This window comes from Eurypyga helias, unplaced genomic scaffold (genome assembly GCF_000690775.1).
Source record: "Eurypyga helias isolate BGI_N326 unplaced genomic scaffold, ASM69077v1 scaffold8301, whole genome shotgun sequence".
In the NCBI taxonomy this organism is placed as follows: domain Eukaryota; kingdom Metazoa; phylum Chordata; class Aves; order Eurypygiformes; family Eurypygidae; genus Eurypyga; species Eurypyga helias.
Window position 1 is genome coordinate 61786 of NW_010231501.1, and position 13155 is coordinate 74940.

At 38.8% G+C, this 13155-nt stretch overlaps 1 protein-coding gene across 1 annotated transcript; it reads left to right on the forward strand.

The window, feature by feature from the left end:
- The first annotated feature begins 356 nt into the window (after positions 1 to 356).
- On the forward strand, positions 357 to 10249 carry LYVE1 (lymphatic vessel endothelial hyaluronan receptor 1). The gene is made up of 6 exons (XM_010161100.1): positions 357 to 438; positions 5716 to 5875; positions 5982 to 6121; positions 8419 to 8715; positions 9473 to 9551; positions 10063 to 10249. Exons 1-6 carry the CDS (start codon positions 357 to 359, stop codon positions 10247 to 10249), a joined length of 945 nt encoding a protein of 314 aa, XP_010159402.1.
- The last annotated feature ends 2906 nt before the right edge of the window (positions 10250 to 13155 follow it).

Below are 13155 nucleotides of genomic sequence, written 5' to 3' on the forward strand. Positions count from 1 at the left end.
GGAAAAAATAGCAAAATAAAAATGTCTTTCGAAGTGTTTACTGGCTTAGGAGTCCAACAGTCTTATCTCCCTTCCTCAGCTGTGTTTTCTGAGTCAGCAGTAGTTAAATTTTCCAGCAAGCCCTACATGAAAGAAAGTAAAAAGGGTGATTAGGGATTTCCAGTCAGTGACCACACCTTTGAGTGGGACAGTGGACAGATTTGCTCTGACATTCTTTCTATGAAGCAATGCAGTGACAGCTGAACTTGCTTTCAAGAAGTCATCTCAGAGGTGGTCTGACAGTATCCAATACCTTCACTTGTCTTAGCACAGGAGACAAATCACCTTGAATTTCTTAATTTTCCAAGTTGGTGATAATGGAAACTTATTTTGGAGTTTCCTCAGCAGTATTTTTCCTCTGGGTTATGACATTCATGGCTGGAAATTGCTTTGTAACAGGTATGTAAAGTTGTGCTTTTTAAAGTCTTCTAGCTGAACAGTAAAGTACTTAAAAAAGTAGCTAGATTTGTAAACAAAAATGGGAGGAGTGTGTGTAAATGTGTTTTTGGCATAGGAAACCAAAGAGTTTTGAGAATACTATGCAACAAAAACTACTCCAGCATATAGAGAACTTTCATTATTAGCCTAATTACTGTCTAAATGCTGTAACGTTATTGTCTAAATGCTACGGAACTGCTTGTTTTAAAGATTTGGTATTGCATTTAGGATTAAGTTCAGATCTATTGAAAAGTGATCTTATTTTGCATTATTTAAATGTTTAAAACACACCAGCAAAGAGTTTTGTACAATTCTCAGAGAGCAAAACACGCATGAAACCAGTTCTGTGTGTCCATGATCATGCTGCTTTTAGTTGGGGCAAGGGTAATCTTCTGCATGGTGACTGGTAGGAGGCTATGTTTCTGGATTTACCCTGAGAATAGTACTAATAAGGTGTCTTTTTAGCTGGTGCTGAGGAGTGCCTGCACCAAATTCAAGGTCTTTTCCAGCTTCTGATACTGCAGCTGTATTCACAGCTCTCTCACTACAAGCAGTGTGGGGACACACACCATTCGGACAGCCAACCCAAAGTGGCTGTAGGATTATTTCATTCCATAGCACGGCATGCTCGGTACATAAGCGGGGAGTGGGCAGGGGGCCACAGCTTGTTTGTTAGCTCGCTTGTTTGTTAGTAAGCTGATGGGTCGGTGGGCTTTCCCCTTCGGGCTGTTGCTCGTGGGGCTCACTCAGACTCTACTGGGATGGCTCTGGCTCCAGGACTCTCTGGCTCTGACTCTTACTACTGTGCATCAGTCGGCTGGTGGTGTGCAATTGTATAATTTGTTTTATTTTCTATCATTTTGATTACTTAGTAGTAGTAGTAGTATTGTTAATATTATCAGCACCACTATAGTATTCTTATATTCAATCATTAAATTTTTCTCAATTCATTCATTTCTCAGTCTCAATTCATGAGCTTCCTTGTCCTTTCCTCCAACTCTCCTCCTCCAGTGGAGGAGGGGGGGAGGTGAGCGAGTGGCTGCATGGTACTTAATTGCTAGCTGAGGTTAAACCACGACAGTGATCAAGTGCTCTCTTTAATGAAAAGTGTTTTGCTCTGATTTGGCCATATCCTGACACTGTCTTGAGTTGCAACCCTGAAGAAAATGTGTGGCAGGGATCTCGCAGTTCATCTGCAGGGCAGTCATGCCTGTCTCTTGTTAATACTGTGCATAAGTTCCTATTTCATATAAACTATCTGTTTGAAAATGTTAACACAGGGCATTGCCAACATCAACTTTATCACACAGTTCTCCTCTTTCAAACATTATTTTAAGAACCTATTTTTTCAATCATGGACATATAGTACCCCTTTCTGCTATATGTTAGTGAAATCTATTGTCTTCTTCAAATTCTATAACTTGATGCAATCTATTCTAACTGCAGTACCTACTAGGATATCTGCAGGCACTAGATGCACATCAGATGTTTCCAGATGTTTCACTGTAATTTGCAAGGAATAAATGCTTGTTCTACCTGTGTAGAAGAACATACGCTACTGTTGCAGAAAAATGATTTTTATCTACTCAAAGGCTTCTGAAGGAAACCTGGACTGAGGGAATTAGATGCTCAACTCAAGTCCTACTAAAATTCCACAGGATTGGAGTACCTAACAACAGTAGTCTCCTCCAGCAATCCCAACCACTGATTAATTTTCACTGGGGAGATGCAGCGCTTGAGTCTTAAGGCTGTTCCTTCCAGCTGTTAGGACCCCCTTAGTTCCCCTCCAAGCCTCCCCTGGGGTACCTACTCATGCACCCTCTGCTCATTGGTCCAAAAGCTCCAGTTAGCTCAGGGCTGATCTCCAGCTGTGTCTTTGAGCTGCCCTGTTCCCTCCTGTGACTTACTGACTGGGCTTCACAGGTGGACGCTGGACTTAGGTTGTAGGTAGCCTTGTCTCCAGGATGGATTTCAGGCATGTGTTATAAGTAGAACCATCTTCTGCTGTTCCCAAATGGACCTTCTGGATGAACTCTGCATCTGACTGACTGTCTTGCTCTCTCTGGGGCTGCCAGTGAGACCTGCCACTGTCACCACTATGGTTCTGTTCAGGTGCTGTGGGCTGTGCCAAGGTCGGCGGGGCCACTGTGCTGCCTATGCTGCACTCTCAGCTCCTGGCTCCTCTTTCCTTGTAGAACAGCCTCATCCCTGCTGCTCCCTCACATCAGCAGCCAAAGAAAGTACTCTCTAATAAATCAGAGTGATGGCTTGCTGCAAGGCAAAGAGGTAAAAACAACAGCTTCCCACAAAAAAGCAAGAGAACTAATGCACAATACCCACAGCTTACACAAATTGAACTATTTTCTTCCTGTCCTATGACAACTTTGTCTTGTTGTGAGATTCTTCTGTCCACGTCTTCTCACCTTTCTCAGTAAAACAGATTTTTCACACAAAAAACAAATATTGAGGAAAATGTCCCCTTCTTAGTACTTTAACTAAATAGAACAAGGCTTAAATCTATGTGTAGCTTGTGGACCAAAAAGGATAACATGCTTCTAAAGGACTGTCTCCTGTACAAACTCAATCATCTTTAGAACAGAGTTCAGAAGTGATTTAGGAAGTGATGAAAAGACTTGAAGAGGCTACTGTTCTCTTTCTGGATTTCTTCCACTCACTGCAAAACCATCTGGAATTTTGATTGAAGCTGATAACTTTTCCAAAACTTTTCTTTTATTTCAATGTTTTGTTTTAAAAGGCTTAGCAAATTCTAAGGTATGACTTGGTCCATGCCCTACAGTCACTTTTCTTATCACTTAAGACTTAATTTTCTGGTACTGGATTTTCCTATTATGCTATGTATTTACCATGCAGTTCTCATGTAAGATTATTTGTTCTGTAATTGAATAACCAAAGAATGTAACAGTTTACAATTATCTATGCAACTTTCTAAGGTTTCAGGAAATTTCATTCAGTCGTCTGCTCAGCTTTATTTGAAATTTGTATAGATGGCCATTGAGAAATTTTCACTCTCAATATGACATTTTTTTAGAAGTTGTATTATCTCAAATCTAAAGATAGGAAAATAATTGACTAAGTAAGCAATAAGAGTGAAGTCTGAGCATAAAGAGTAGTAAGGGGAGAAAGGAATTAGGCATAAACCCTAGAGGAGGAGCAGGGTCTTGAAAGCTAAGAAAGAGGACTTGTGGGATATGCCTCAACCGCTGCCATAGGGAGTTATTGAGGAAACCAGAACCAATTCTCAAGAGGACTGCAAGAGTTGCCTGTTAGCAAAAGGGAATCAAGAAAACTTAACACTGAGACACAATAGAATAGAATAGAATAGAATAGAATAGAATAGAATAGAATAGAATAGAATAGAATAGAATAGATCTATTGATCGTCTAGTCCAATTGCCTGACCAGTTCAGGGCTGGTGAAGCTAAAATAGGTTGTGAAGAGCATTGCCCAAATGCCTCTCAAACACTGACAGGCGTGGGGCATCAATCACCTCTCCAGGGAGCCTGTTCCAGTGTCTGACCTCTCTGACACAGAAATACTGTAACCAAAATGAAGACATACAAGAGGGCATTCATGAAGACAGGCTGGCTCAAAGGAAGACATTTGACAGTGTGAATCATCTTCACGCTGGGACTGCTTGGATAGCCTTGAAGTCCTTGATACCTACACACACATCTTCACTGAGCAACAGGGCTTCTCTGCATCCTCATGCAGTATGTCTGGGCTTGCCTTACGATCAAGTCAGGGCTGGATGCAGAAGCCACAATTTGGCTATGGGGACTGCTGAAGTATTCAGTGGTTCACCTGCCATGTGACTGAGTCTACACCATACCAGAAGGGGTGAATGGGAGGCCACACCCTCCATCGCTGCTGAGATAAATCCACCTAATTCAGTGATTGCTCTACCAAATATTTAAAACTAATTAAACTAAATGTAAGGACAGCAGAGATGCGTCTTTTATCAGAAGGCATTTCCAACCCCACCACACCCAGTGGGAGCTGGAGTGCAAAGCCTGCATTTCTTTTAGTACTCCATACAAGCTTCGTCATCTTTCCTCCCCTTCTCATCATGGGAGTGGCTTGGCTGCCAGTTCTGTCTTTTCATTCATAAAATTCAATTTAACCTCTGTTGTTCAGAAGTCATGTGGTGGATCTGCAGGCATCACTTCATCCTGCCTTGAGAGTTTGTGGATTGCCTGTATTCTGATGCATAGATTTTATGAAGTATTCATTAGTGTACATACCTGGTGAGCGCACAGTCTGAAAAGCAGATGGAGCAAGGAAGTGGCTGTTGGTTATCTGAAAGGTTTGCAATGAAATGTTGAAACGTCTTATGTAATATGGAAATTACTGTATGCTTCTGGTGAAATACAGAGGTAAGAGAGTAATACGCTTTCTCCTTGTCTATGTCAAATCCTGAATTCTGTCCTACATCCTTAACACAGGCTAAGAAAGTAGGCCAAGTGTAATCAGACTTCAGCTATGCATTTTCTGGTGCAGGTGTCATGAATAGTGTACCAGCTATCTCAAAAAGCTGATGAACTGCCTATGGGGAAGAATGAGGAAAAGTGTCATAAATTCACCCAGCCAATCCCCTCTTTTCCTGCTGCCTGCCAAGCACTCAGTAAATTAAACACTTGACAGTGGCTGGTGGTGGAAGCATCATGCCAAGCTAGAAAAAAAAAATTGTAAGTTTAGGAGGAATAAGGAACATAAGGAATGATAAACTCTTTATAGATGTATTTTCTTACTGGTATATTAATTCCATGAAAAAGTATGTATACAAGCTTTGATAGAACTCATATTGGTAAGAGTGGTGTACTGACAGAATCCGTACCTCAGTGCAACTATTAGTTTTAGCATTCTAATTTTTTAAAAAAAGGATAAAATCCCTGTCTGATTACTCTTCCTATTTTTCATGAAAAAGTATGACAAATAAGAGTGTCTTTAGTAAGAAACTGACTCAAGGTAATGACTCAAATGCCAACTGTATATGCATATGTTTATGTAACAGTCAAACCTCTTGAAATTCTAGACTATTGTGTTAAGAAAATATGTTCTGGTTTTAAAGTATGCCTTTTTTTCTAGTAATTAGTTGTCTGCTCTCCTCAAGCTAGAAACCTTTAACAATGTTCAATTCAGTTGAACGTAATCTTAAATTCCTCGTGAGGAATAAATGTTAATATTCAAATTCTAACCTATATTTATGTTTAAATTACAGGTTCCATTCTTTCACCTTGCAGGATCACAGGTGTAGGAATTTATCTTGAGGAGAAAGTGAATCTCTCAGAAGCAAGTAATGCATGTAATCAACTGAATCTACAATTGGCAAGTAAAGACCAAGTTGAAAAGGCTTGGACACATGGCTTTGAAACATGCAGGTATATGACAACAGTTAGTGTCTCATTACCTTTAGTGATCACCTTTACACACTTCTGAGGCTGGTGATAAATCTAGTATTAAAAGGACTGATGCTTTTTGTTGTAGTTATGGATGGGTGAAAGATGGATTTGTTGTCATTCCTCGGAAAACATCCAACAAGAAATGTGGTAAAGGCCACACTGGAGTAGTGTCATGGAATGCTGAACCCTTTAAAACATTTAAGGTTTACTGCTTCAATTCCTCAGGTATGTAAGCATGAGAACTACATTTTTTGTGGTTTGGGTTTTATTATTTTTTAATATCTGCATGAAAAAAATTGTAACAAGTGAGTGAGTTGTTATAACTTGTTGGCCCGCCTCCCCCCAGACTTAAATGTTGTCAGGTTGGGCTCTGTAGGGGAAAAAAGCTTCCAGGAAATACAAAAGGTCAATTCAGTTAATCCAAATTAATAATTTGGTGCTGCCATGAAATCTCTTGAAGAAGAGTTGCTTTTACCATTCTGTAATGTTGACACAATGTTCTTAGTATGTTTTGATTATTTAGGCACATTAATTTGAAAGACAGTGAATGAAATCTTTACCCAGGAGGTCTGTGTGTGGTATGTGTATTCTTGTAAAAAGACCAAGAGTGGGGGACTTCAGTTGAATGTTTTTTTGAGAAAAGGAAATGGATCCATTAAACTGAATTAAAATATAAGCTAGAACAGCTAAGAGGCCATACCATTAACTAGGTTCCAAATCTATTACCAGTAAAAAGAAAGCTTACTTTAATGGGCATCGGCCTATGTATGAGAAGACCTGTCCTTCCCCTCATTCTTGACTGCCTTTTGACAGATTGCAGATACAACAGTGGAACTTAGGCCTTGATATGTTAGATCTTCTCAACACAATAGTTAATACCACAGAAGTCATTAATAAACAAACAATAATGACCTGAAAACACAGATTTAACTAGAGGCATTGTGTTCCTGCTAATGTCCCATAGGTATGGTTATTATGTAACAACTATCCCAATACTTGGACCATATACCGGGTCAAGAAATCATTTCTAATCAGTCCCTAGACCTTGTTAATGAGTTTTAGATAACAAAAGCAAGAGATTATGTACAAAATCATGAATTTTTTCAGGAAAGATGTGTGAACAACAGTTGGAAAGAGCGGGAGAAAGATGGATATGCAACATGTGCCCATGCAAAGATATAAAGACCTAAGACCATGTCTGTTGACTGTGAACATCGAAGTTTATGAAAAGACTGAGGATAAAGCTGTTAGGGAGAAGGCCATGCCTTCACCAGTGGGACTTCGTTCATGGTGCTGGGCCATTTTATGAAGGAGGGAGGGTAATATTAAGTAGGTGGCTTACAAAGTATCTGACTGCTGATAAGAAAGAACTGCAGAGAGAAAGCATCATTAAAAATTAACTTACCACCTAACCCGTAAAGTTAAAAAGGACATGATTGTGCTAACTTGGTTTTCTCTACAGCCCACAGCTCTTACTGATGAGTGCATAGGTGAATTAGTACTTGGGCAACATGGTCTAAAAGAAGCTGCTGTTATTGCTACTGTTATTTCCTCCATTCCCATGCAACATGGTGTTTCAGTGCATGAAATATGGGTCATTCTGTATCAGAAATGTTGGGTAGGTTCGGTAATGCTAAGGAGGTAGAAAGTAATTCCAAATTACTTGCTTGGTTTAGCTTTAATTCAAAACAATTTTACAGTGTGTGAAGAAAGTTAAGCCTGCTGAATGGTTAGGAAATAACTTGAAGTAACATTAACATTGGGATGATTCTGCATTTCTTTATCTTAATTGCCAAACTGTTGCCTGTTCTAGCTATTTCTTACCCAAAATATTTGGCAGAAGTTTATTCTGTCATTTTGTTTGTGCCAAAGAAATGCCAATATCACTTGAAAACTGTAGTGGAAAAAGCAAAAAGCGTCTGCTTTTTAGCTTTTTATTCTGTGGATGTAACTGCGTCATCAGACCTCCCATTGGGACTCATTTGGAGAACAGTACATACATCATTTTCCTGTAATATATGTTGTATCTGCTTGATACTTCACTTAACATTTTAGAGCTTTACAGAATATACAACTTTACTGGAAAAGCAGAATTTTCATGTTTTCACATGAGTGCAATTCAGAACTCAGCTTTTCCATGTACATATGAAAGTCCACTGGCACACAGGTTTTTATAGAAACAACATTCACATCATTTAAATGACTTAATTACTGAGTGTGCCTGAAGTTTGTTGCTTTCTAGTCCCCATTAGAATTGTGTCACTCTTTTATCTCACACTGGTGTCTGGGTTACCTGAAAATGCCACACTTGCTCAAAAAGGCATTTAACTATGTGAATAATGATAAAAGCTGTGTAATCTGGGTGGTAGCCACATGTTTGAGACAGGCATGCCTGGTTTGGGTAAGGCTTTTGCGAATAAACAAATAATAACTTCCAGAAGGCAATGGCTGGGGAACAATCTCAGTGAACGTGTTCACTGAGCAGCCCCACAGCTCTTGTTTATTTCCTTTCCCTGCTGCAGATGTTCACATTAATTCATGTAAACCAGATCCAACTACAACCATACCTCCATCAAGTGCCCCAACGGACTTAACTGCATATTCAAGCTCTGCTTTGACGGAGAACATCTCAGAAGTGCCTGGTGTGACTGAGTTAGAGAAAACCCTGAAAAACAGAAAATTCCGCGTAATATGTGTAACCGAAACTATAATACCAACAGAGGGGACTACTACAAAAATGCCAGAGGAATACTCACCAACTGACTCCTCTAAGTATACTTCCCACACTGCCTTTAAGAATGATGCCGTTGTCTTTGGAGGTAAAGGCCATATACGGTAGCTATTTATTCAGAAGGGCTAGTTACGTAGATGTGAGTAGTAAACCAGTGTACTGCTGGCTTTATTGGCTGCTCCAGCACCCATTGGGATACAGCTGATACAGTTTTGCAAAAGCAAAGCTTATAAGGCAGAGGATTTTTTAATAATTTTTAAGAAGAAGTAAGATCTTATTTTATACTTTTGGATAATATTTTAATATGAAATGGTGGAAGTGCATTCTGGTTAGCCCATGATTTGGGGTAAATACATTTCTGAGAAAGTCTTAGCAAACACCAGGGTAATCGAAAACTCAGCAGGCCCCTAAAAGAAGCCAAGAAAGTTTTAAGGAGAATTGTTGTTCTCCAGATATGGAGGTGTTCTCGAAATACAAGGTATGATTAAGTAATCCTAACATACAGCAATGGTGAAAGAGACTGAACATATGGAAAAGCATTCTAACTGTAAGGATAGTTAATCACAAAAATGTGTTCTCTAGGCAGGTTGTACAGACCCTCCAATGAGCAGACTAGACAAACATCTGTCAGGGATTGGATAACTACCTGGTTTAGTCTCTTAAAAAAATTGAGGAGGAGGAACTAACCTTTTGAGTTTCCTAATACTTCTGTTCTTGAGTTGATGTGTGTGTACCTCTTACACTAGGCTGCTTTTAGAAGAATCTGGATTTATGCTCATGAGCCTTTAGAAAGTCAGCATTAAATACATATAAAAACTCAATTCTTGCCTCACTTTTATCTCTAGGTATCCCCACTGCACTTCTGGTACTGGCAGTCATCTTCTTCATTATTTCAGTTGTTCTAGCAGCCTGCTATATCAAAAAGTAAGTGGGGTTTTTTTTGGTTTTTTCCCTCTTGGAGTGAGTTAACTCCTAGAGTAAAGCAGCAATTAATAGTTTAATTATACAGCTAAGGAGAAGTAATGATACATTAGATACAAGGTAAAAGTTTTTATTCTTGGACTATGATTGCATACAGAAAAAAATAATTGTTGAGCTCATTTGTAATGCATAAAGATCTTCAACATAGTGCATCATTAAATGGTATCAAAAGGTTGCGTGTGTTTCTCACATCCTAGCCCAGACAGCTTTATCATTATGTACCATGAATCCTGAATATACATTGTCTGTTTAAAAAATAAATACAAAAATATTTCTTTAAAAAGCATGCTGCTTGAAAAAGCACAATAATCTGGCATGCCACTATTCTCTGTGAGACATTTGCTTGAGTATGGCAAAGAAAGTTAATTCTAGATATTTTTCACTTTATTTCTTGAGTGATACTACCAAACTATGTCAGTGTTTCTGCTTTACTACCATTTTTTTCTATTTAAAGGTACAAGAAAACATTCCCATTTTCGAACAAGAGTCAGCAAAAAGGAATGGTTGAAACTACGGCTCTCAAAGAGGCTAAGTCAAATGACAAAACACCTGAGAAGGAAACAAAGAATAATGGAAAAAAGGTAGAAGAGTCTAAAACCAAGTCCGAGGCCACAGTAAAATGTCTAGAAGCAGAAGTTTAAGGGGAAGAATGAAATACAAAAACAGAAATATAAAACAAAGCACACAGAACTTAGCAATGCTTTTCAACATGGGTGATTGTAAATACTCATGAATTATCTTCTTTATCCTAACATATGAAAACTTGGGTTTTATTAATTACATCTTTAGCTATAAATGCTCTTGCAGAAGAACATGCTATCTTACTTACTTGAAATAAATTAAAAATCCATACTACAGCTCATTTTTCATCTTTAATCAGGAAGTAATTAGGCACTGGCTCTTCGCTACATGCAGTGTGTTAATATATGCACGGAATTCAGGTCAAAATATAAGGAAAACTGTTTTTTAATCTAGCTGGAAGATGTCTGCTAACTTAATGACTAAAATAAAATGATGATACTACAGCTCTTCCTCATGTAGATTAGCTTATTTCCATTAAGTGTTTGCATACTGCTTTAAAAAAAAGTCTGTTCACAAACAGAGTAAGTCTGTTTACAACTGAGTGAAAAATCAAAGGATCAACCCACTGCCATTCAAATACTCAAGGAAGGGTACAAAGATGCTGGTTTATATATATATATAGCAATGAATAACTTTCGTAGACAGCTTTCATCATATCATAATTTACTGGTTTATTTATTAAAACCTGAATTGTTCTTCTGCATCAGGTGTTTGACAAAGGGAAAAAAACCCCAAACTTGAACCGTATCTCAACAGTTATATTTAAGATCTTTTGTGTATATTTAAGTGTGGCTTTCATAATAAAGTTCTCAAGCAGTATGGGATGTTTACAATACTTCATAAAAAATAAAGTATGGTAGATACGTCTGGACAATTTATTCTCATGAAAACTGTCTCTCAGTAGAAATAGCCTTAAAGTACAGAAGCAATTAGTTGCTATAAAAGAACAACACTAGCAATTTATCAAATATTATCTTTTATAAGTGGCTTAGGTAACTTACTTTTTTATGTGAAGAAGGTTATTATGCAAAGGAAGTTTCTTTTTAGATCAAGCAGCTTGAAAAACAGAGTCTTAAGTAAAATAGCAATAGAACTGCTCACCTATATTGTGTTTTCTACAGTGTATGATACTGGATTATGAGCTTTCATATTTTTGATTCACAGAAATTTAAAAATTGCAGTGGTTACATATACCACTATAGTGAGTTAAACTGTATTTCTAGCAGCATACTTAACAGATTCCCTGTGTCAGTTTTTGTTTTCTTTTTTTTGTTCCTGATAGCTCAGAAATATTTCATGGCTCCAAGAGTCTGGATTGCGTTGATACACAGTCCACCACTGCCACTAAAGCTCTACTACTGCAGAAAGACTGTGATTCAGTACAGCTCTAAAAAACGCTAATTTCAGGTGTCCATCAACAGAATTGTAGCAGAAAAATGTGGAACAGATGAAAGCTCTAGCTACAGCCCTCCCACTCAGTTAAGTAATTCCTGTCCTTGCAAAATACTGCAGTAATGCCATGTATCTCTCCTGGTAACTGGAATGAGAGCACTGTGTCGTGTGAGCAGTGAGGGCAGATGGCAGAAGTAAGGCCATCAGGAAAGGCCACAGCCAACACTTGTCATGGTGGTGTCAGAAAAGCAAATGGCCTTAAGGAAGGACACAGGCAACACCACTGGGTTCCGGGTAATTTTGGAGTTTTGTTTGACATATTACAATTTCCCTTCTGCTTCTCTTTTCCATGTTTTAGAGATTAGAAATTACCTGTTTGTCTATTCTGTTCTCCACCACCAAGAGATAATTGTCTCTCTCACTCTCCTACCAATATATCACCTCTATTCCACTATCAACGTCCTTTTCTCTCAGATTGTCTAACTTACACCTAAAGAAATTTTGAAAATTATTCTCCAGTTCCACTCTGGTTGGAAGTTTGTTGCTTCTGTTTTAGATATAAACAAAGGCACTTCTTTCCCCTGCAGTGTTCACTTTCTGAAAAATCTGTACTAGCTGATATAATAAGATACTCCATTAACCTCTGAATGTCTTGTCATGTACCTTAAAAATTCAGACAGCTTCCATCAGACCTTCACACTGACACCTGCCCAATGGCCATAGCTTGAGCTGCCCCTCCTTTCCATCAGACGATTAATGCAAACACGACAAAGGCTAAAAGGAACGTGTTAGGCTGTTCTGTAGGTAGCGAAAGCTGTAAGTACTAATCAACAAGGACTGTATTTGATTGTATGCAATGAGTCACATTTGAACTAGAGTACAAAACGTTCTTGCTCACTGTTTAATAGAATGGCAAGGGATGTACAACTACAAAGCAAACAGGAAACATTTATTTAAGTTCTAGACAGTGTCAAAAACCCAAAGCTTTAGCTGGTAGGAGCAGAAACTTCAGAGAAATTCATTATGTTTCTGACTTTTCCTCAAGTGTCGTGCCTTTTTTTACAAGACATTCTCAACAACTATGAAGTTCCTTGATGTCTCAGAAATTGTTTTATTCTCAAGTATCTTGGACAAGTAACTCGTTCCGCCTAGCAGACCAGTTTGTATTAGTCACTTGACAGTAACACTCCTCAGATTCCCACACTGGGGCTACAGATGTTTGCTGACCTTAGGCAAAAGGGGCGGTTGGCCTGCAGGAAACACGGCTGAGTTCCCAGTCCAGCCCAGTCCCTGTCTGGAATACAGGGGCGCCTTTATCGTGGGAAGCACGTGCGCCTATGTGCAAACAGAAGCGGGCAGGAAGGGGAAGCACTACTCCTTTTCTCCTCTTTAAATGAAAAAAACCAACGCCGCACAACTCTAGAATTAAGCCTTGAAGCATCAGGATACAGATGACCTAGAGGATGTTCTAGGATTTCTGTTTCTGAGCTTATCATTCCTGGGCGTGGGTTTTTTTTTTTTTGCAAAAGGTCAGTGAGCCTCGACCTTTGGCACAGCCAGCCAACACCCACCC

Bases quoted from the DNA above. Each gene is read 5' to 3' on its own strand.
- LYVE1 (XM_010161100.1), top strand. From the start codon at position 357: ATGGAAACTTATTTTGGAGTTTCCTCAGCAGTATTTTTCCTCTGGGTT. The intron at 6,122-8,418 runs GTATGTAAGCAT...TCCCTGCTGCAG, and splicing joins TTACTGCTTCAATTCCTCAG to ATGTTCACATTAATTCATGT. The intron at 9,552-10,062 runs GTAAGTGGGGTT...TTCTATTTAAAG, and splicing joins GCAGCCTGCTATATCAAAAA to GTACAAGAAAACATTCCCAT.